Below are 23,826 nucleotides of genomic sequence, written 5' to 3'. Positions count from 1 at the left end.
TTAAATCTTTTTGAGAAAACCTTCATTTACTGTTGCTTTAGGTTGCTAAAACCTTTTTTGTAATTTAGCAGTTTATTAATACACTGAATTGTCTTAAATGTGCACTTTGTTGTGTGTGACTACTCCAATGTTGCAACTAAATTCCAAACTGGAGAAGGTAAGACTGAGGAAAAGAAATGATTTAAGACAGTTCAGTTAGACAACTCATGCAGTAAAGAAGATTTATTTCTATAAGTCTTTTAGTTTGGCATGAGGCTCTGTTCAGATACAGAAAACAAAGATCTCCATAGAAAGCTTTGGGTATTAAACTACCCCTAACGGAGCGCACAGGTGGAAGCCGAGGGGGAGGGTGGAGTGATGAACGCAGAGCTCACGGAAATGGAAGTAGAGGGATTGGACCGCACACCTGGACTTAAGTAGGAGGTCAAACAGGTAATTAAACCGAACCGCCCGCTGAGTAACCAGGTAAACGCACTGCTCGAGTTGCCTACCTGAACTACCTACCTACCTACTCCCAGGGTCGTTCGTTTTGTTAGACATGGGACTCCAACTTTTGAATACTGAACTTCAGTGTTAAGTATTTGAGCCTTTTATGTTAAAAGGTTCAATTTAATCCTTTTTTTTTTAATTTATGCAAAATTTTACATAAAATAATAACATTTTCTTCACCATTTTGAGCTCGGTTTAATTCAAATCGATATTCAAATGTCATATATGTGATAAAAATGATACTTTGAACCACGCCGTAATCAAAGATCAATACAACATTTAGTGATTGAACAAGCATTTAGACTTGGAATCAGCTGGCTTTACCGCCTTGTCACTTCATTTGACCAAAACATGAGAAAATGAAGCAAAAATATACACAATTAATTACTGGTAATATAGATAAAGTTTAGCCTCAAATACAAAAGGGTTTTATACAAATATACACCTCATGTGTCAGGAGATTCATAACCCCCGACTTTAACAGCTCCGCTCCTGCTGCCCTGCTTCCATATACTCTGTCCAACTCTGACCAACGCAGGAGGCCTTCAGCTCTAATCTGTTTGTTCAGCTGCTAGACAGTGCAAGTTAATTTCAAAAAAGCAAATGAAGCAACTCCTGATCATAAAACTACTTCCAAAGGCTTGCAGGGAAACCTAGTTTAATGAGTAAATGCTGACTTAAAGGATTTTTTGTAATTCAGTTTTCCTGCATTATTCATTTGTTTTTGTAAGTTTCTTTATAAGTGGTTTTTCTTTTTTTGTTCTCCAGAAGTGCTTTTAATTGTACTGTAAAACTTCGGTAAAGCGCTTTTTTGTTGCCATTACATCTAAATTCTGTAAGCACTACCTCAAAAGTAAAAGAAAGCAAGTAAAAGTGGCTGTTGTCTGAGACGCTGTACAATAGTCTGCAAGATAAATTCCTTCTTTACCGGCCATTTAACATGGAGTCTATTTTTGGAGAGCGTGTCAGAGTCTCTGCGGTGTTTATAGAGCTTGACAGCAGCAAGTGTGCATCTCTGGTTTCCTGCAGCCGTCTGGAACAAACTGAACCCCAGCATGGAATAATCAACAGTTTAACGGGCTACTTTGCAATGCTAAAATCTTGAGGAAATTTTGCCTTTTAATCTTCTCCTTCTTTTTCTTCAATGGGCTTTCTTTCGCAGCTAAAGGTTTGGTGCTTTCTAGAGCAGTAAGTGGTTTGTTCTGCATGAAGTTCAGAGATCTGGGCAACACACTGTTCCACCTTTAGGTAAGACTGTTAATCCAAAGTGATTCAATGTAAGGCTATATATTCCTTTGAAACTTTAAGACAACCTGACGGGCTTTGTATCTGATCACTCATGTTATTTTAAATAATCTCAACTACATTATTTGGATGCTACCATTTTAACTGCTTTTGCTACATACATTAGTAAACTTAAGGGATACAGATAGAACTGTCCAATTGCTTTTCACTTAAATAATCAAACATTTTTAATTCTAGGAGCTATGGAAAAGAATTTATCATCTCAGGAGTCACTGTCTGACCTGAAAAGACCTTTCCCCATGTCTAGCGAACTCAGTGCTGCTCCATCTCTGTCAGATTCCAGCATGGAAAGAAACCCAACCATCTCTGGAGCTAAGACTTTAAAGTCAAATCCCAAATCTGTGTCCACAGAAATCCCATCCAGCGTTGTTTCCTCTAAACCATCCTCCCCTTCTTCAAACCAGACATCTTTTGCTATTTCTCCCAATGTCTCAACTCCTCAAACCTCCAGGATATCAACCTCTTCCGAGTTAAGTGCTCCCTCCTCCTCATCAGTCTGTAACACACAAAAAGATCCACATTCTTTTGCACCTGCGCCTGCTTCCATGGCAGCGTCTGCTCCTCCAAAACGCACTTTTGCCTCCGTGGCCAAGCAGGTGATAATTCAGGAACGAATTAGAAAAGCAGAAGCAGAGGACGTCAGTGACGAAGAAGACGGTAAGAACACTGCTTCATTTCTCATTTTGGTGGATCTCACTTTGAGAAAAAAAAGACAAAAAAACATCAGTCAAATTAGTTTTCTCATGCATAAGGGATTTGTTGGCACTAAATTAAGCACAAAACAAAAACCCATAAACACGTAAATGCTCGAATATCTTGTGATTGGATAGCAAGGTCAGTTTAATCTCAGCTCATCACCTTTGCCTGCACTGCTGTGAGAAGAAACAAACTCCAAAGTCTGCTACTTAATTTTTAAAAAAAATTCTTACATTGAAGTTTTATTTCAAAAGGTTCACTTTTGTTGTAGTTTATCTAGTTTTTCACAAATACCAACAGTGATGAGTTGATTTATCTCAAATATTTAGATCTGACATTTGATGTTAAATCAAGTTTATGACTGTAATGAATCTAAGTATTTCATGATTCATTTTATTTTGATTCATAACCTTCCTGTTTAAACGAAATGATTTTGCTGTGTTTATGTCTCTGATTTATGACACAGGCTAAAACTAGAACTAAAAACAAAAACAAAAAAATGTGACGTTAAGAATGTATGTAATAGAAAAAGTAATTTTATTTGCATGCTTTGATTAGAAAAACAGGGTGTAATCCAAATAAACTGTAGACATTTTAACTTCTGCTATAGTGAGGAATCCTCAACAGAAATCTTGTACCTTCTTAAGTTAACACACAATTTCTATTAGAAAATATTTCATCAAATTGGCCTCACAATGCATCAGTACCAGCAATTATTGTTATCTTATACAAAAATTGTAGCTACAAGATTGTTATTAAAGAGATGTTTACAAAGGGTGGTAACCCCTCATTGTTGTTGCTTTTTGTCTTTTTTCTCTAACATGTTATGGGCGATGTTATTCGCCCCGATTTACATACGACCAAGGGCCAAAACTGAAGGATATTCATATTGGCGTCACAAAATCCATGGGGCCAAAATGCACATCACTGCAGTGATGGGCACATATTTTAACCCAAGCCCTAACCCTAACTCAACCCTAATTACATGCAAATAGTCACTTTTATTTGCTCTGTTGTCTGTTGTAAGTAAATAAAAACAATGTATTACTCTCAAATAGACTAAAACTGTCAGCAGTTTATTCAATAATGGATGGTTGTGTTACACACTGAGTTCAGATGACAGCTTGTCACTTCACTTGCAGTTTTTTCAGATGCAGTTCCATAAACTATCAACATGTGAACTATGATTCCAGCTAAGTCTAAACTAATCTGAAGTAGTTTTGGCATCTTTTTGTATCGTTTTGCTTTTTTGAGCAAAGCAGTGAAGCCTCCACTTCCCTTTATCCATACTTTTGACCATTCCATTCATGAAAATGTGACATGTATGGAGCACACTTAGTGTGAAACCTCCATCTGCTGTTTTGAGGATGAACACTTACAACATTGTTTTTTTGTTGGATCAAAACCTTTCATAACTTTGCACAATTGTTTTTTGCAGGACGTGTTTATAGCAGCTTGTACATTTCTCCAGTAAAACCCCATTTGCAGAGCAGTTTGCGTGATCCTGCTGTTCTGGTCTCAGAATGCTCTTCAGATGGATCAACCCCACGTATCCCTGAGTGTTTGCTTTGCTCAGGATGCAGTTAAATGATCAAGTGGGGCTAAACCACTGCAGACTGTAAACTAATTAGGCTTAAAAGGCAAAACTGAGATGCACTAAACCTATCTTACAGAGAGAGTTGTGTACGCTGATTTAAAAATAGATTGTCTTTTGGTCTATTAGATGAAGAGCAAGATGAAGAGCAGAGTGTGGAGCAGCTGGAGGAGAAGGCCAAGGGGGGTGATTCAAGAGCTCAGACCCTGGTGAGTAACAAATTTGAACATCTGGTATCTGGTACATATGGTTATTTCTCAGTCTGGCTCACTTCATTTTAAGATGATAACCAAAACTTCCACACTGTTTTTTTCGAGCATTTAAGGGACAGTTTGTTTCTCATGCTTTATTTATTAAAAAGGAAATATGCAAATGCCAAGGATCTCCAGGAGATGGATTTTACTTTTAAGACACGCAAACTCTGAGAATATGAATTTACGGATGTGTCATTATGCAGCTTCATGTCTAACCACTACAGACTAAATGTTAAATTCAATATATTTTAAGAAATAAAAAAATTTATTTCTGCACCAGCTAACAGCGTTAATTTTTCTCAATGTGGTATCGTTTTCGGTGGTTTCCTAATATTTTACAGCTCGACAAACTTCTGGACTTAATTTTTATGCAGAAGCAAACGCACACAATTGATTGTGAGTATGCAAGAAATGAGCAATGGGGTTAAGATTAGAAAACAGACATCTGATACAAGTCTAAGGGCTTCAGCTGCCCCTGTTTGTCACCCCACACAGAGATGCATTCAGGAAGACGGTTTTCTAATACATTTCTATTCATGTGTCCACATGAAAACTGTGTAATGTGCAATGATCTGCTGGAGCTGCCTTAGTGCTCTCACAGAGTAAGCTGTCAGAGTTCTCATATCACTTGTTAGTTGTTAATGGCAGTTGTTCAATAACTAGATTATTGATGAATTACTTTGATTAAAAAGTACTTTAGGTGATGTCAAAAGTTTTGAAAACCTATTGTTCATATTTTATCCAAGTTCTGGATCTAGGAAATGTGATTCTGCTTCAAAACTGTTTCAGGTTTAAATCTGATGTCCATAATTATAAGTAAAAAATATTGCAATAAAAGAAAAACAAGATTTTTAGTTTTATTCGTAGAAGACAAAATGTTATGTAAATATTTTTTTCCTTTTATTTTTTCTTCTCATTTTTACATCCTTTACATAAACATAAAGAAATACTAATAACTTGCTATGTTTTTATTTATTACTTTGAGGTCTTTAATGGAATTGTTCAGCAATAAACATTTTTTGTCATGATTTGAACTTGTCTTGTTTTTGGTCCTTGTTCTGTCTTGTTTCTGTTTCTGTTTCCTGTTTTATTTTGAAAGTCTCCTGTCTTGTCTGTTTTCTTGAGTTTTACTTCCTTTGGTCCCCATCAGCCCTGATCGTGTCCACCTGTGTCTTGTCTGCCCTGTCTGTATTTAAGTCTTGTCTCTGCCTTCCTCCTGTGTTGGTCCATTAGTGTTCCTGTTCTGGTGTTCTCGTCTTGTCATGCCAAGTTCCTTGTTCTCTTGCCACGTCACAGTGAGTTATGTTTCAGTTCTGAGATCCTGCTCTGCAGCGCTTTTCGTTTGTGTTTCGCATTAAACCCCTTTGCCCCTGATCCTCATGCCTCCGCCTCTGCGTCTGGGTCCAACCGGCTCTCAAGCCACCCTGCACCATGACAGAATGGACCAACCATATTTTTTGGACCCAGCAGAGCGGGACATGCAGCTCCTAGAGGCTTATTGTCAGGAAGCCGAGCGCACGAGGTCTTACTGGGTTTTCGACCAGGCCCAGTTTGCCTCGTATGCCTGGAGTGGGAGCCACCTGGACTTCACAGGGAGCCGTCTTGCCCTGAGGGGGGGTCGTCGCCGTCGTCCCCGCCGTCCCCTTCCTGTTCCAGAGGTGGTCCGGCACGCACCACATCGCTTTCCAGTGGTGGTGCCAGATGCACCCCATCCCCGTCATGTTCCGGTGGTGGTCCCGGATGCACCACAACCACGTTCAGTGGTGGTCCCGGACGCACCCCGACCCATCCCAGCTCCCAGGGGGGTGCCGCCTGCGCCCCGACCCGTTCCTGCTCCCAGGGGGGTGCCGCCTGCGCCCCGACCCGTTCCTGCTCCCAGGGGGGTGCCGCCTGCGCCCCGACCCGTCCCGGCTCCCAGGGGGGTGCCGCCTGCGCCCCGACGGTTCCCCGGTTCCACTGCCACGCCTGACCCGCCTGAGCTCGGCTCCACGCCTGACCCGCCTGAGCTCGGCTCCACGCCTGACCCGCCTGAGCTCGGCTCCACGCCTGACCCGCCTGAGCTCGGCTCCACGCCTGACCCGCCTGAGCTCGGCTCCACGCCTGACCCGCCTGAGCTCGGCTCCACGCCTGACCCGCCAGAGCCTGACTGCTGGCCCGACCCGCCAGAGCCTGACTGCTGGCCCGACCCGCCAGAGCCTGACTGCTGGCCCGACCCGCCAGAGCCTGACTGCTGGCCCGACCCGCCAGAGCCTGACTGCTGGCCCGACCCGCCAGAGCCTGACTGCTGGCCCGACCCGCCAGAGCCTGACTGCTGGCCCGACCCGCCAGAGCCTGACTGCTGGCCCGACCCGCCAGAGCCTGACTGCTGGCCCGACCCGCCAGAGCCTGACTGCTGGCCCGACCCGCCAGAGCCTGACTGCTGGCCCGACCCGCCAGAGCCTGACTGCTGGCCCGACCCGCCAGAGCCTGACTGCTGGCCCGACCCGCCAGAGCCTGACTGCTGGCCCGACCCGCCAGAGCCTGACTGCGGGCCCGACCCGCCAGAGCCTGACTGCGGGCCCGACCCGCCAGAGCCTGACTGCTGGCCCGACCCGCCAGAGCCTGACTGCTGGCCCGACATGCCTGACGACTCCACGCCTGACGACTCCACGCCTGACGACTCCACGCCTGACGACTCCACGCCTGACGACTCCACGCCTGACGACTCCACGCCTGACGACTCCACGCCTGACGACTCCACGCCTGACGACTCCACGCCTGACGACTCCACGCCTGACGACTCCACGCCTGACGACTCCACGCCTGACGACTCCACGCCTGACGACTCCACGCCTGACGACTCCACGCCTGACGACTCCACGCCTGACGACTCCACGCCTGACGACTCCACGCCTGACGACTCCACGCCTGACGACTCCACGCCTGACGACTCCACGCCTGACGACTCCACGCCTGACGACTCCACGCCTGACGACTCCACGCCTGACGACTCCACGCCTGACGACTCCACGCCTGACGACTCCACGCCTGACGACTCCACGCCTGACGACTCCACGCCTGACGACTCCACGCCTGACGACTCCACGCCTGACGACTCCACGCCTGACGACGCCTCCACGCCTGACGACGCCTCCACGCCTGACGACGCCTCCACGCCTGACGACGCCTCCACGCCTGACGACGCCTCCACGCCTGACGACGCCTCCACGCCTGACGACGCCTCCACGCCTGACGACGCCTCCACGCCTGACGACGCCTCCACGCCTGACGACGCCTCCACGCCTGACGACGCCTCCACGCCTGACGACGCCTCCACGCCTGACGACGCCTCCACGCCTGACGACGCCTCCAAGTCTGACGACGCCTCCAAGCCTGACGACTCCTCCACGCATCTCATGCCGGACCTGCCTCGCCGGACCGCTCGGCCCCCCGGCCGTCCTCCGGACCTGCCTCGCCGGACCGCTCGGCCCCCCGGCCGTCCTCCGGACCTGCCTCGCCGGACCGCTCGGCCCCCCGGCCGTCCTCCGGACCTGCCTCGCCGGACCGCTCGGCCCCCCGGCCGTCCTCCGGACCTGCCTCGCCGGACCTCTGGGCCCCCCGGCCGTCCTCCGGACCTGCCTCGCCGGACGGCACGGACCCCCGGCCGTCCTCTGGACTCTTGTGCCCGTCGAGGTTTATCCTCCGGGGCCCCCCCCTCATGTGACTTTTGGAACCTCGGAGCGGTTCCTTGAGGGGGGGGTACTGTCATGATTTGAACTTGTCTTGTTTTTGGTCCTTGTTCTGTCTTGTTTCTGTTTCTGTTTCCTGTTTTATTTTGAAAGTCTCCTGTCTTGTCTGTTTTCTTGAGTTTTACTTCCTTTGGTCCCCATCAGCCCTGATCGTGTCCACCTGTGTCTTGTCTGCCCTGTCTGTATTTAAGTCTTGTCTCTGCCTTCCTCCTGTGTTGGTCCATTAGTGTTCCTGTTCTGGTGTTCTCGTCTTGTCATGCCAAGTTCCTTGTTCTCTTGCCACGTCACAGTGAGTTATGTTTCAGTTCTGAGATCCTGCTCTGCAGCGCTTTTCGTTTGTGTTTCGCATTAAACCCCTTTGCCCCTGATCCTCATGCCTCCGCCTCTGCGTCTGGGTCCAACCGGCTCTCAAGCCACCCTGCACCATGACATTTTTCCTTGACTCAAACTTTTGGTTTAAAAAAGACTACATTTTTTAAATAAAACGTCTTAAATAAATGCATCCTGACATATATATTTTTAGATAAAATATTGCAAAACAAAAAAGAGAGAATTTGACAAGATATCTAAAAAACCCTCAAATGACTTAAATTGAAATGTTAATTTTCATTTTATTTTTGCAAGTTTTCTCTTGGCTATTGAAAAATTTTGCTATCTTGCCAGATTTATTTAAATGTGTATTTCTTTATTTATTACTTTAAACTTTTGTCAGTCTTCTTTGGTATTGGTTTGGATTATTTATTATTTAAAAAATTAACATTTTTGAATATAAATTTTAATCAAATCCTGACACACATATTTATAAGTTAAAAATATTACAAAAAGTTGTAGTTGTAAAAGTCGACAATATATTCAGAAAACCTTCCAATGAACTTCAATTAAAGTGTTTTTTTTCCATGTTATTTTTACAAGTTTCCTCTCATCCTTACATCCTTTACATAAACATAAAAAATACAGCTAACTCGCCAGATTTGTTGTAAATTTATGTTTTTTTTAATTTATTACATTAAGCCTTTGAGAGTCTTGGAATTGTTCAGCAATAAAAAATATTTGAAGTAATAAGATTTAGATTAAAAAAACATAAACATTCTGTTACATTCTGGTTACACTTGAATCAGATACAAAGCTATGGCTTTTTCTTAGGCTAAACTTTGACCTTATGAGAACCATTATCCTTTCTGCTGTTATTACAGCTAGGCCAACACTACCTGATTCTTGCTGAAGAAAAAGACACCGAAGTAAATAACCGCCTGGCTGTAAACTGGTTAATTAAAGCTGCCAAGCAGGGGAGAAAGGGTGCAGCGAGAGTCCTCCGACGCTGCTGGGTCAAAAAGAAAGGTCTAGTTTGTGACATTTATCACACACATCTCTGCGTGTGAGTGTTTAAAGAAACAGCTCAAGCACAGTTCTCCATCTTTACCAGGAATCACTCCTGAAAATGAAGCTGATGTGCGCACGTTGTCAACAGAGAGTAAGTTTGAGCTGGCTGTTCGAAAAGCGGCCATGATGATGTACTGGAGGCTCAACCCTGACAAGAAGAAAAAAGTGGCTGTTTCTGAGATGCTGAAAAATGTCAGCCAGGTCAATGCGGTTCCAGGTAGGAGAAATGTGTCTGAAGATGCCTCCTGCACCACATCCAGTGTTTTTCTCGAAAAAACAGCAAAAATATATTTTCTAACCTACTTTGAGTTCTGTGTCATCCTTTGATTCAGCTGTCTTGGTTAAAACATAATATACGTTGTGCAAGAACCCTAACCTATAATTGTTGTATGCTGTGGTCATTCTCATCAATAGGGGATGGTGTAAAGAACATTTCTGTCCCAACTTCCGGCCAGACTCAGAAAGTGTTGGAGAGCATGGTCAGCAATGACTGTAGGTACAAAGACTTAGAGTAAGACTCACAATGCAGTTGTTCTTTTTCACAATTGTTTACTTTACCATGTTTAGCAAACCAGCTGGTGGACTTGGATGATTTTGTTGAGATGACAAAAAAGTATGCACAAGGTATTGTCCCATCTGCTTCTGAAAAAAGCCAGCCTGCTGCAAATACCGAAAGTCTTGCACCCCGAGACACTGGGAGGGAGGTAAGTTCGTACAGATGAATGGATTTTCAGAATTGTTATCGTTTGACTGTGTGCAGATATGCAGTTCTGAATAGGTTCTTGTCTGCGTTGTTGTGTTTTAAAGAGCAAGACTGAGACGGTCCCAACAGGTTACAAGAAGGTCCACAAAAGCTACTGGAGTTTTGGATGTAGTGGGATGATGCTGGATACTAAGCAGAGCGGAGCCATTAAAAAGGCCATGGACATGAAATCACGCTTAATGGTGTTATCAATTTGATTTTAAAATGTCCTCCGCATTTAAGTTCATGGGTTCTAAATGTTCCTGTGATGCTTCTCATCAGCTGCTCCAGTATCCTCTGCATGTCGTTGTTGAGATGAAGGAGCACCTGATTGACTGGGCATCGCGGGCAGGCGTGCAGTGGCTGAGCACCATCATCCCCACACAACACGTCAACGCTCTCATCTTCTTCTTCATCATCAGCAACCTCACCGTTGACCTGTTTGCTTTTGTCATCCCTCTGCTTGTCTTCTACCTTTCCTTCATCTCCATGATCATTTGCACTCTGAGAGTTTTCCAAAGTAGCAAGGTGAAGATTTTCTCTCATCTTTTTGCGTTTAATATTGATTGCCAACACGTGTACGTAGACATTTGACTTCAAACATCCAAATCACTGATCAACTGCATCCTTTTTTCAGGCTTGGGAGAACTTTCGAGCTCTGACATCTCTGCTGACTCGCTTCGAACCCAGCCTTGACGTTGAGCAAGCAGAAACCAACTTTGGCTGGAACAACCTTGAACCATACCTTTATTTTATCTTTTCTGTCTTTTTTGTCATTTTCTCCTTCCCCGTCGCTGATAAGAAATGGATTCCATGTTCTGAACTCTCCACCGTGGCCATCTTCTTCACCGCAGTGAGCTACAACAGCCTCAGCCCCACCGCAGCAGCATATGCACGCCAGGCGTTGTTCATAGAGGTACACAACAAGAGAGATCAAAGGATGTCTCAAGCGTTATTTAAATTACAGACATTCTTACATGTTGGATATTTGCAAAAGATTGTAAAAGTTGTTAAAAGTGCAATGAATTACAAATCACTTTTTAAAAACAAACGTATACAAAATACAATACAAAACTTGACATTTTGGATACAAACAATTTGAAAAGTCGTAAATTTAAAAAAATACATTTCTGCAATGCAGGTCTTATCAAATCTGTGTGGCCTGACGCAGTTACTGCCAGAGAACATGACAGCACTTCGATTCCTGGGACACACTTTCAGCATTCTGCCCCTTGGGAAATCTGTGGTTCTGAAGCTCAGTCTTCCCTGTATCCTGTATGTTTACCTATTCTGTCTGTTTTTCAGGTGAGTGAAGTTCACTATACTTTAAAGTCCCATTCCAATCATCTTTTGAGCTTATTTCAAAGTGTTTCTAGTAGTCTTTTACTTATAAATATGGTGTTTTAGCCAAAAAAAAAGACTGTCATTTTCTAGGGGATAGTTTCTGCAGAGCGACAGTAGTTCATCAGAAATTTGAGTAGGTCTGCCCCACTTCCTGTCACCCATCTGTTTACACGCTTTTCACTAGCTTACAACCCCTCACAACCCCAACCTAATATTACCGGTGTAACAAAACCAGCAAGCAATACTGATGCAATCCAGCCGTACAGTTTTGAGCCCGATTCCAGCTCGGACAAGGAAAATGAAGAGGAGGCATTGGATTGGAACAGAGCAGGGAGCTTGTACCCTGTTAAATGTAGTTTCTAGGTAACAACTTCAGGCGTTTTCAATTTTTTTCGTCTGCTCCTGATTCACCACAATTTGAATAAAGAAATACCCAAATACTCAGAAATGCAATTTAAATCTTAATTTTCTTTCGCCATCACTAGACAAATGCCACAAGAACATGTTGAAAACACCCAAAACATGAATTTCATTGGAGTGGGTCTTTAAACATAGATCATCTATATGACTTTTTTTAATGTGTTGTCACATGGATGTTTTTTTTTTTTTTTTTTTTTTGCATCCTTACCCCCAAATCCGGCATCAGTATGGCAAGAACGCGTGGTTTCCATGGAACATACTGTGTCCTGATTCCCTACTTGGTTTGCTTCATGTGGTGTGAATTCTCCGTGGTCCTCCTCCAGAACTCCTCTGCAGTGGGGTTAATCCGCACCTGTGTGGCTTACTTTCTCTTCCTGTTTGCGCTGCCCATTCTGGCCTTTGGCCTGGCCACCATGCTCTTCATCCAAATGGTCAAGTGGTTCCTAGGGCTGGAACTGACAAAGATGATAGTAACTCTGGTGGTGTGCGCCCTCCCTGTCACTCTACGGCTCTGGACTCGGTTTAGCACCTCTATCCTGGATGTCTTCCGCTCCCTGACGCACAGAGGCCCCGTCAAGTTGATCTTACTCTGCATATCCATGGTGATCTTGTTCTCCTCGATCTATGTGTACCATTCAGAGGGGCAAAAGGTATACAACTCCACTCTGACTTGGAGTCAGTATAGTCAGGTTTGTGGGCCCCCAGCGTGGGAAACCAAAGGCATGGCCCAAACACAAATCTTCTGTAGTCACCTGTATGGCCACAGAGTGACCTGGACCGGACGTTTTCGACATGTCAGAGTGGCCGAGACAGAAAATGGAGCGCAGTCTGTCATCAACATGCTGCCGGTGTTCATGGGAGACTGGATGAGCTGCTTGTATGGTGAAACATATCCCAAATGTGAGCCAAGAAGTCCTGTGGTGACAAATCGAACTTCTGTGGCCATGGAGGAGAAGGGGGAGGAGGATGCAAATTCAGTATCAGAAACAGTTCCTCTGCACGCACTGCTTCAAATGCAGGAGGAGGAAGAGTTATGCCAAATAAAGGCTTTAGCCAAGCACACCTGCCACGTCAAGCGCTTCGACAAATACAGATTCGAGGTGACGCTGGGAATGATCCGAGAGGGAAGCGCACAGGCAGAAGACGCAGCCAGGGATATCATTCTAATGGCCAGTCATGAGTTTAGACAAGTTCTGCTGAATCTAAAGCCAGGTAACGTGGTGGAGTTTAGCACTAAACTGGAGGGCCGTCTAGGAACGAGAGCTCCAGCCTTTGAGTTGAAAGCTATTCACTGTCTGGACTGTGTTTCTTCAGGGTGGAATGGGGGCAGGCAAGTAAAGATAGAAAGGAACTGGAGGCGCACCACCATGAAAGCCCTAAAATTTGCTTTTGACTTTTTCTTTTCACCATTCCTTTCTGCAAATATATCTGCTTAAAAAAGGAAAAGAAAGACTTGAATGAATTCCCTTCATAAATTGAGCCTTTTTCTCATAATGTTATTATGATAAACATCTTATCATATTGCTTGGAAACTGAGCACATTAAGATTTAAAAGATATTGTTTACTTTTATTATTTATTGTTATTATTCTTTAAACCAATCAGAGATTACAGAAATACAAGGAAAACTTGAGTTTCAATTATGCCAAACAATAAAATAAATGCTGCCAAACGCCCTAAAATGAATTAAACAGGTTGAAGGTTTGCAGAAATAAAGGGGGGAAAAGGCATTTTCTGTTAAAAGATGTAAATAAAATTTTAAAAAAATTTAAAAGGGACAAAAGTTAAATCATTTGGGCTCAGTACACCTTAGTATGAGGTCATGAACCAAAAACAAAGACACCAATACAAAATTTAAAAGTCAAACCATTTTTAAGTCACCATCATTTTTAAATGAAGATCTTAAAACGTGACAGCGAATAAAAAGCAGTCATGAAAATGTTCCTTTTTTTAGGATATATTGATCAAATTTGGATCAATAGAACAATTGTTTCTTTTTTGTTTCAAGTTTTCTTACACAAGTAGACTACAGTTTGAGGGACTGAGGGAGGTAGTTGCAGAGAAATGCATCCTATTTACCTCTGAAATCCAAGATAAGGTTGAATATTTTGCATTTCTAATGATTTCAACGTTAAGATCCCTTGAATAAGGGTGGTTCCTCATGAGCTGTTCCAATACCACTGACGTTTGGTCACATTTTGAAACACTTAAAAACTAATATTTGCAAACTTAAGCTGTCGTCCATGCTGCAAGGCATTGCTTTTTTTAGGTTTGCTTTCCCAGTGTAAAAAAATAAAGTTTTTTCATTTATATTTTTTAAATCACAAACAATACTAAATGGTTGCAGAGGTTCGGCTGAACAACTAAAAAAAAACAACTCAAACAGGCTTTTCCATACAAAAACACAGAAAGTATAGTAGTCTTATACTTTTTCATTTATTTTTCCTTAGGTGTCTCATGCTGACAAAGATTTAACAGCTTTCCAAATTAAAAAAAGTTTGCAATTTCTATGAAAATTTATTTTACCGGAAAAAATGACTAAATACGGAACAAAGGTCAAATCAAAAAGATAACTTTAAAACACAGATATCAATCTTTAACCCTTGTGCTATCCTAGGCACTTTAACATTGGGAGTTGGGTCATCTAGACCCACTGGACAGTGCTCTGAACCTTTTTTCTTCAATGATTTGTGATCTTCACTGGTGTCCATGGATTACATGTAATCTTTCCACCTTTATCCACCTTTGTCATGGTAGGGAGAACACGTCAATGCAAGGGTGAGATCATCTAAGATAGCACAAGTGTTAAAGGGCCTACATCATGCAAAATCAACTTTTTTAAACTTTTAAGTGTATCAAAACGGTAATGTCTCACGAAAAACAACCTCAAAGTGGTATTGTGATCCGTTCGTGCATCTCTGAGTATTCCTGAGTAAACCCGGCTGCTGGCTGAGCACCAGCCCCTCCCACCCCGGGAGAATGAGTGGGATCACAGTGACATCACAAAGTTAGGAACAGCCCCTTCAAGGAAGAGTCCGCACTGCCAGCAACGTCCCCAACTTAACACACACCATTTTCTCCGCAGAGCTAGCCATGAGAAGCAAAACGCTTTCTTTGTTTTTTTTTGCACAATATGCACATCCATCTTTGTAAAAGTTCAGATGTTTGTTTTCATGCGTGACAGGTAAACACGCTGCTGAGGTCGGCTCTAGCCCTTGTGCTATCCTATGAGGTCCAGATGACCCGATCCTTACATTGACATGTCATCCCTACCATGACAAAGGTGGATAAAGGTGAAGAGGATTTCATGTAATCCATGGACACCAGTGAAGATCACAAATCATTGAAGAAAAACGTTCAGCCCACTGTCTAGTGGATCTAGATGACCCTACTCCCAATCTTAAAGTGCCTAGGATAGCACAAGGGTTATGTTGTGGTTATGAAATGAGCGGCACCCACAAGGAGCAAAAGGCCTCAGAGATCGAGTACTTACTTCCGCGTAAGAAAATAAGCTTGCAAAAATAACTCATACTTCATGAAAAAAATCATTCTTTGGTTAGCCAATGGTAAAATATTATCATATATAAGAATATAGTTTATTCTGAAAGACTTATGAATAGATGTAAACCCTTTAAACTCTGGAAAAGAACTGTTTTGATGGCTGAACTGCTGCACTCTGGAATTTAAAATTATTTCTTATGACTATAAAGACTAATTTGTCCATTCTAAAATTGCAAAATAAGAAAAGAAAAGTACAAACGTGAGTGTTGTCAACAGCTGCAGAGGAACAAAAATTGCATTAAAAAATTCCTAACACACATGTTTCATGTATCATATTCTGTTTTATTAATGCACATTCTTTTCATCCATCTCATTTAAGTTGTCTTTGTAATGTAGGTCTTTTTAAAAGTTTGATAGTAGCACTGAGTAATGGCATGCTGCTGCTGTGAATCTAAATCAAACATCCTTGTCCATTAGTGGAAGACAACGATGAGGGTTTGATTACAGCTGGCAAAAACCTTCTTTCTGCTGTTAACAGTTTTGTTGTGGGTTTTCATGTTTATTGTTGTACTCTGTTAAACCAATGTATGTACATTCAAGAAAGTAAAGATAAACTTCAGAACAAATGGAGGGGCCATCATGATCAATTCATCTTTTCCTAGACATAAATTCAGAAAAAGTGGGAATACTTTAGGCACAAATACAGATGTCACATTGAAGGAGAGACATTTCACCTTGTCTTCAAAAAAAATTTTGACTTATTTTGAATTTAACAACAGAAAAAAGCTTTAAAAAGTTTGAAAACTGTTCTTTTTTTTTTTTTAAAGCACCTGGTTACAAGTTCACCAGTCATTGGGAGAGGTGGATCATTTATGAAAAAGCTATTTCTTTCCAAATGTGCTGCATGTTTTCAGATTATGAAGGGTCAAGCAAGCTAACTGTGCTGCCCTTCCTCCAATGATCTTTTTCCCTCCTCATCTCCAAATGTGAAAAACCACAAAACCCCTTGGCCTAGCCACAAAAAGTAAACAACCTTTAGTTTATGTTCTTAAACGGCTTGCATGCAATGTTCTATAATCAAAGCAAGTTTTAAAACGCTGCCACCTCAGAGCACTAACATCACAGAAAATCCATTATAGTTTTTGACCAATGCGCCCAGAGATTTCTTGAAATTCTGATAATCTTTTGATGATATATGCCATAAGTGACAAGTTTTTTTATTTACCGTATTTTTTTCGCAACAGATCTGGTATGTCTGTGGGAAGCAGAAACAAACAGGAACTTAATTTGGGGTCATTTGATACCAGTTGCTGCAGTTAAATTCAAAATGAAACTGTAAATAATTCATTCTGAATTTTTATTCCGAATTATTTTTTGAATAAAACCAAAACACCAATCCAAGAAAAGATTGAGATGGAAATAAAATGTGCTCTTCCTGTGCTCTAATTCTTTGACTCACATTAAATCCACCAGGACCAAGGACACTTGAAAACAAAATGATTCATTGTAAGCACTAAAAGAACTTGTCGCACAGTTCATGGAAACCTGCACATCCATTTCATGTGGTGTTTTCAATTTTGTGAGGTACACTGTGTGGTAAATAAATCCTGTGATTTTGCATGATTAATTCACAACCTTAATGTTTTAACATTTGAGTGAAGTACATCATGAGTTATTGCACCGACAACTATCTCTGACTAGAATTAGACCCAAACACAGGTCAGACTTAGGAACTTCTTTATAAACAATGTGCAAGTTTTCTTGATTGTGAGATCCCTTAATATGTGCTTACACACTATAAATAAACTGTCCTTTTTTTTAATTCAGTACTCAGTCTCAGCCATTGACCTTGCAACAGATGCTCCCTTCCTAAAGTGTAATTATTCACCATAAACAGTACACAGACTCCAGACGTACAGAAATTCAATCCAACATACAGGTTTCAAAGACACAAAACAAGTGATTTGTTGGTGAACAATTTACCCATTTCCTTTTTAACAGCCAGCAAAAACTATCTAGGTATTGCTTCACAAGATATCAGAAATGCACAGCCGTTTAATAAATTAGATCTCACAATCATTGCAATGCCAAAACAAAAGTCTGTCAGGGACCCAAACTGGAATCACTTTAAAAATAAATACGTATTTACAGTTAAATGTAAAAAGAAAGTTGTTTCCTGTAGAAGATCTCAAGTGTTAAAGCAGACTGTGCTGCTCTGCTTTTATTGCAAAGTGAGACTGTGGGCCAATAAAGCGTGCAACCTCCATGAGCACTGCTCTGAAGGAGAGAATATAGCTGTTGTAGCCTATCAGAAGAAGACAAACATGTTGTTTTTTAAAGAATGTTCCACATTTAAAACGCTTTGATGAAGAAGTGCTCTGTGCTCCTCAGTCCCAAAGCTATCCCAAATATGAGCGCCTGATGCTACCGAGCACACAGTTCATTTCTGCAGGAGAGCACATCAGTGACTGGTGTGTTATCATCAGCTCAGTCATTGCAGATAGAGGTGTCCCCGCACCTCGTTCAATTCCCTACAGTGGGAAACTGTCTAAATATTCCTTCAAAAATTAGGAAAAGTCACTAGAGATTTATCTCAGAGCTGAAAAAAAAAGTGGATCTAACCTGCGTCGACCATCAAGAAACTTCAATAAAAATGTCAAGATCGGTCTGTGAGTGGGTCCGATGTCGTCCTCTGACTGTTGGGTTTCACCTCTTGCACTCCGGCCTCTTCCCCGTCATCCAAAAACATGCATTTTGCGGTGGTTGGTGAATCTAAGTGAGTGTGAGCGTGCATGGATGCTTGACTCTGGATACAATATGTCCTGAGGGTGGACCCCCAACACCATCCTGAAGAATTTAGCATTAATGAAAAAAAATCTTGCATTATGATACTCAAATCCAAAAAGGCTACATCTTGATGTTGTTAAACAGCATGGCTTTGAAATAAAGACTCCCATCTTCACATGCCATTCTCAAGTGCCTACATTCAAAGGTTTTTAAGGTGATTTTTCCTTTTTTTTTTGGACAGACAAGAAAAAACCTTCATCTGCCACCTTCTTCCTTCCCTTTCTTGTCATTGTGTTTGAGTGTCTGGGTTTACGCGATCCTGAAAGATGTACAAGTTGTTGGTGGCGGCTATGGCGATTATATTCTCCGACGGGTGCCACGCCATGTGCAGGATTTTCTTGGTGAAGTCCAGGCTGTCCACGCCCACGTCGCCTCGACGACGTTTACCACCGGTATACACGCGCCGAGTCCTCAGCACAGCCCGAGGCTTGCTGCTCTCCCGCCAGGCCTCCAGCGTCACACCTCGCCCCGTCTCCCTATCGAACATCCGGAAGAAGCTGTTGTAGGCACCCGTCATGATCACGCTGGGGGGTCAGAAAAATAAAGTTGTGAGGCGGATGGCTGAGTAAGGCAGAGGGAAAAAAAGACTAACTGAGGAGAAGAAGAATGACGATAAGTCTACAAAGCTTGTCTCTGGTATTGATTTAAACATCAGACATTGACAGAGGTAGGGCATTACGGAGGCACAGGAAGTAGCATCCGACAGACTCAGCCAAACACTTTGCTTTCAGCTGTACTCACAATGCAGTAAATCCTGTTTCCCTAGAGCTGCTCACCTGTCGGAGCTGTTCCATACACACTCAAACTTGTCAAAGATGCAATCATTTTCGTAGAGGGAGCACAGCTTACTCCTCAGGTATTCATGCACCTGTGGATGTGGCAGAAAGACAGTTATTACATCTTTGGGAGACCTAGATAAATCCACCAAACACCTGCAAGAAATGACAAATTTGGGCTGCAGCTCTTGTTCAACTGAACAGGAGAATAAGCAACAATCAGATGATTTGATGTATCTCATTGAATAGGGACATATATAAAAACATAGACATACTACACAGCAGCAGTCCTAGGCCCATATCATAATACATACATAATACTAATTTGTTCCTAGAAAGGCTTTTATTTACAAGAATTAGACTAATAAAAATGAAAATAAAAAACAAAAATTATTTCTAACAATTACATAAAACAATAAAAAAAAAACACAGAGACACATCAGAAGGCTAAAGATTGAGAGGCGCTGCTGCTGGTACAGCCTATTCTTTGTTCCTTTAAAGGACTAAAACTGGTCACAGACTTCAAATTCGTTGAAAATAAATTTAAAAGTCTCACACCTTTTACAGAGAGTGCAACTTGAGCAAAAGAAGCTTTATAAAAAAGGAACCTAACAGTTTTTGTGTTAGACTGCTCTGGTAGATCTATTGCAGGTCTCTAAGTTATAAATAAAAGTCCCAAAAGGTTTAGGTGCCAGTTCACTGAGACATTTAAAGATCATTTGTAAAACACTAAAATGGATAAAAACTAGTAAATGTCAAAGTTTTGACGTTTTAATAAAAACTGACAGTGGTGGTGTTTAATTGCCCGATTATAGAGACTTGCCACCGGGTTAAGCGTGATTTGGTTGGATTTTGATGCTGCTCACACAAAATAAGAGCACAAGCGTTAAATCCAGTTCTATCTTACTTGGTATGTTTCCACAGGGCCTTTTTCCATGTTCAAGTCCCAAACCTTGGCGGTGAGGTAATCTCTTGTCAGCAGGTAGCGGCCATTGTGACTGAACTTGACATCCGACACGGAGGAAATGATTTCTGAAAAGAATGAGCGGTTTCCTGGATCTTCAGGTTCTTCAAAAACTGGAGAGAAAAAAAATATATATATATATATATTAACCTTTTTTTTTATACTACCGACATTTATTATGCTCATAATCTCAGCAGCATGCTCACGTTTGGTGTGTTTGTCACAAAGCGCAGAGGCCCTCATGTCACAGAGGCGCAGGGTTCCCTTGCTGCTGCTGTACACAAACAAGTGGCAGTGTTGCGGGTGAAACTCTGCTGCTGTTATCACCTCCGTCAGATCCTCCATGTTGGTGGGTTTGATGTCTACAATGTCTAAGAGGAACCATCAAGGAAAACAAGTGGAAAATGTATTGATTGCCAAATAGATACAGGGGAACTAGGTATTCTGGGTATTACTGTGGGTATTCTGTAAGACGTGCATCCATTCATCTGAGTGAGTCTGCAGGATTTTGAAGGGATGTTTACATCCTCACGCAACCAGGTTATGATCCACCGCCAAAAAATATCCATGCATACTCTCTTTGTTCTATTTGTCTTAGTCCTGCGTGGTTCAGTAGAAAGAGAACTGCTGAGTAAATTATTTAAACTCGTCTTTCATAGATGCTTCTCTGATTTTCTAGGTCAGCTTCCATTTAAAGCGGATAACACTACATTCAGCCAGAGCAGACTGCTAAACCCTGTGCTGAATACACACTTTGGAGCTCCATACATGCAAAACTATTCATGCATTATTTGTGTTTGCAACATGGCATAAATTCTGAAATACCTAGCAGTATTTTGGCTGCAGTGGCAATAATAGTTAATTTGTTCTTTACAAAGCCCATTGAGAGGACTGTTGTTGTGAATTTGGGCTTTAAAAATAAAATGGAATTGAATTGAATTGATTACAGTGTTTGCAAACTATGCCAGGTTGAAGTCATACCAAATTATTAGGAAGCTAAACAGCAGTAAAGCTCGGTGCATAGGATTTCTTCGTCTATTTGCTCCTATTACTATATTCCTTTTTTTTGCATCTTTGGAACACTGAGTTTACAAAATAAAAGCAGATTTCTTTTACCAAAGTTTGATCAGAATCTAACTGCTTTAGAAAAATGACTGAAATATATCTGAGTTCATCTATTTTCCTTTCATTAGGATTGTACCTGACAAGGAATACACATAAAAAATTGTGAAAAATGATCAAGACTTTCTCCGAGCAAAAGCAATACTTTTAAAAAATGAAAGCAACGCTAATATTGGTTGTAAAGGATACTGAAACTACGATCTGTGATGCCCAGGTGCCACATGTTGATACGGAGGTCATCAGCAGACAAATAGGTCTCTCCATCGCTGTTAACAGAGATCGAGTTGACATGGTACGTATGTCCATTAGAGAAAACCCGCCTTGGACGGACTTCTACCATGAGGTCTGTTGGCTTTAGCACCGGGACCTTTGAAAGGGAAAAGGTGTAAGAAGAAAGAAAACATTTTTTTTTAAAAAACAAACTGAAGGTGAAACTTCTATTGGGAGTGCAGACTGATTTACCTGCAAAGAAGTGATGGTAGAAATATCCTTAAGCCGTCCCTCCTCATCTTTCAGGTTGTATCCCTCTGGTCTCTTGTCTCTTTCGCTTACCTTCCACAGTTTAATGGTCTTATCTGTCACAAACATCCAAAAGTCACAAACATCCAAAAGTCACAAAAAGAGCAAATAGTTTATAGAAAAACTTTGCGTAATACATTTATACCATGCAAGATACTGTTTTGAGAAATTCAAATCCAATTCTCTGATTTAATCCCAAAAATAAATTCTGCAATTTACCACTAAGAGGACAGTGTCAGGATTATATTGAAAAGCGCCCCAAATGCAAAAAGAACAAATTAACGATAAAAGATTATTTTAAAAAAACAGTACAACCAAAAAAGACGGTTTGCTGGAAGATTGAGTTTCACCGTTGGTGGAGAGGAGAAAATGTGCGGCGTTCTGCTGCGGCAGCCATCTGATCTTGTTGATTTTCTCCTCTATTTCCAGACTCTTCAGGTAGTCAAAGTCTGGCTCGTGACTTTGGAAGGTGCTGTAGACATTGTACTCCCCCGAGTCTACAGTCTCCCCCGTCTCTTCCGATTCCCCTTTAGACTGAAGCAAGAGAAGGAAAGACATAACCTTACGTGAATACATTTACTGCACGTATGTTTTTTTTTTTAACTAAAACTCTGCTAAGGCAAAGGGAATTGTGACCGTGATCCAGGTAACCTGACCTCAGACTCTCTTTGAAAGATGACAACTCTGCCACCTTTATCCCCTGTGGCCAGCAGGTCCCCTGTCTGGTTGAACTCCACCGTAGAGATGACATCAGCTGCAAGAACCGGGGAAAAAATTAAAACTGAGTGGGACGACATGTTGGATTAAGAGTAGATTTGGGAAAAGATAAAGGAGTAGATATTGGGCAAAACTGAAGCTATGTCATTACAAACAAGCAATCATAACAAGGCTTTTTAATCCTACGTTTGTGATCGGAGCCAGCAGGGACGCACCTTCAGTGACATAGTCTCGTAGAAAAGTGTGGTTGATTTTGGGGCTCTCTGCGACCTCGCCCATCTGAAGCTGAGGAAAGGTGACCCGCCAGCACGCCCGTCCTGAGAGGAAGGGTCCAATCCGTGATCTCTCTTCCCACCCAGACTCCGCCCATGCTGCTAGGGCCTACCAGAGCGGCCTAAAGCACGGCATCCTGGGGAACCGGCCGGCCAGAGAGAGAGGAGAGGTCGTGAAAGGGGAGATGATGAGGGCGGACGGAGAGCGTTTGGAGAAATCATAAAGGAGAGATTCAGGAGGGAAAATGAAAAGGACGGTGATGAGGACAGCTTTGGAAAGCAAAGACGAGGTTTAGGGTTAGACAAGGTAAACAACGTGCAAAAGAGTAACATTTAAATGACACATTTGACCCTCACTGACAGCAAGGACACATAGGTGCTGAAAAAGTAAACCCAAACAGGGGAAAATCATCAACCAACACACAACAATTAATCTTTGCGTGAGCTACTGCATGCATACACGGGTGAGTTCAGGACAATTCACTCCTTGAAGCTGCACCAGTGGTTATAAATGATCCCAGGGTGTGGTAGCCATGCCTCTTCTCTACCTTACTGTCCTTTTCTCTCACACACACGCACGCACACATGCCAACACATTTCTCAATCAGACAGTCCTTGACGGAGATCAAGGGAGAATGTGGAGGCTTGCCTGTGCTGCAGGAAGGAGAGAAGGAGGGAGGGAGGCCTCAGCACACCTACCAGTTCGCCTGCTGATGCTGCTGCTGCTGCTGCTGCTGTTCCAGCTCCTGGTGCATATACACGATCCTCTGCTGCAGTGTGAAAGGCCTGCGCACGTCCGCTGACGGAGGGGGGAAGGAACAGAAAAAGACAGAGCAAGGGTGGTGGCAGGAGGAGGAGAGGCAAAAAGGAGGAGAAGAAAGAGAGGGATAGCAAAGGAGGATAGAGGACCTCTGGCTGCTGATGCCGTAGATCTGCTTCTGTGCAGCATCCACGGTGTCATGGCAGACTCCTCCTGGAGCAGCCTATCACGGAACAGCTGTCAGCGATGGGCCTGCCCACTGCAGGTGGTGAGGAGAGGAAGCGTCCAGCAGAGGGCGCCTTCCCTAAAAACAACCATCCATAACTATTTTACGTAAAAAATATGTAGATAAAAAGTATGTATTTATTTGAATGTATTGTTTGGGTTAGTATTATTA

At 42.5% G+C, this 23,826-nt stretch overlaps 2 protein-coding genes across 3 annotated transcripts; one reads left to right on the top strand and one right to left on the bottom strand.

Moving 5' to 3' along the window:
- Positions 1-1,500: 1,500 nt before the first annotated feature.
- On the top strand, positions 1,501-16,078 carry wfs1a (Wolfram syndrome 1a (wolframin)). The gene is made up of 12 exons (XM_011474691.4): positions 1,501-1,737; positions 1,972-2,451; positions 4,214-4,293; positions 9,260-9,404; positions 9,490-9,663; positions 9,861-9,938; positions 10,014-10,150; positions 10,254-10,391; positions 10,471-10,716; positions 10,826-11,104; positions 11,330-11,493; positions 12,179-16,078. Exons 2-12 carry the CDS (start codon positions 1,977-1,979, stop codon positions 13,386-13,388), a joined length of 3,126 nt encoding a protein of 1,041 aa, XP_011472993.2. The 5' UTR covers positions 1,501-1,737; positions 1,972-1,976; the 3' UTR covers positions 13,389-16,078.
- Positions 15,774-23,671, bottom strand: LOC144990450 (serine/threonine-protein phosphatase 2A 55 kDa regulatory subunit B gamma isoform-like). Of its 2 annotated transcripts, none has more exons than XM_078943811.1 (10): positions 23,369-23,671; positions 22,613-22,806; positions 22,337-22,434; positions 22,031-22,214; positions 21,624-21,736; positions 21,351-21,528; positions 20,246-20,410; positions 19,983-20,152; positions 19,076-19,167; positions 15,774-18,823 (listed from the first exon to the last, which is right to left on the bottom strand). In XM_078943811.1, exons 2-10 carry the CDS (start codon positions 22,674-22,676, stop codon positions 18,526-18,528), a joined length of 1,362 nt encoding a protein of 453 aa, XP_078799937.1. In that variant the 5' UTR covers positions 22,677-22,806; positions 23,369-23,671; the 3' UTR covers positions 15,774-18,525. The 2 variants fall into 2 exon arrangements, with proteins under 2 accessions (XP_078799937.1, XP_078799938.1); XM_078943812.1 differs by having other exon boundaries at positions 22,613-22,939; positions 23,369-23,626.
- Positions 23,672-23,826: the final 155 nt, after the last annotated feature.

This window comes from Oryzias latipes, assembly GCF_053564925.1.
Source record: "Oryzias latipes strain Hd-rR chromosome 1 unlocalized genomic scaffold, Olatipes_Hd-rR_3.1 chr1_Y".
Classification (NCBI taxonomy): domain Eukaryota; kingdom Metazoa; phylum Chordata; class Actinopteri; order Beloniformes; family Adrianichthyidae; genus Oryzias; species Oryzias latipes.
This window is presented reverse-complemented; position numbering and strand designations above follow the sequence as displayed.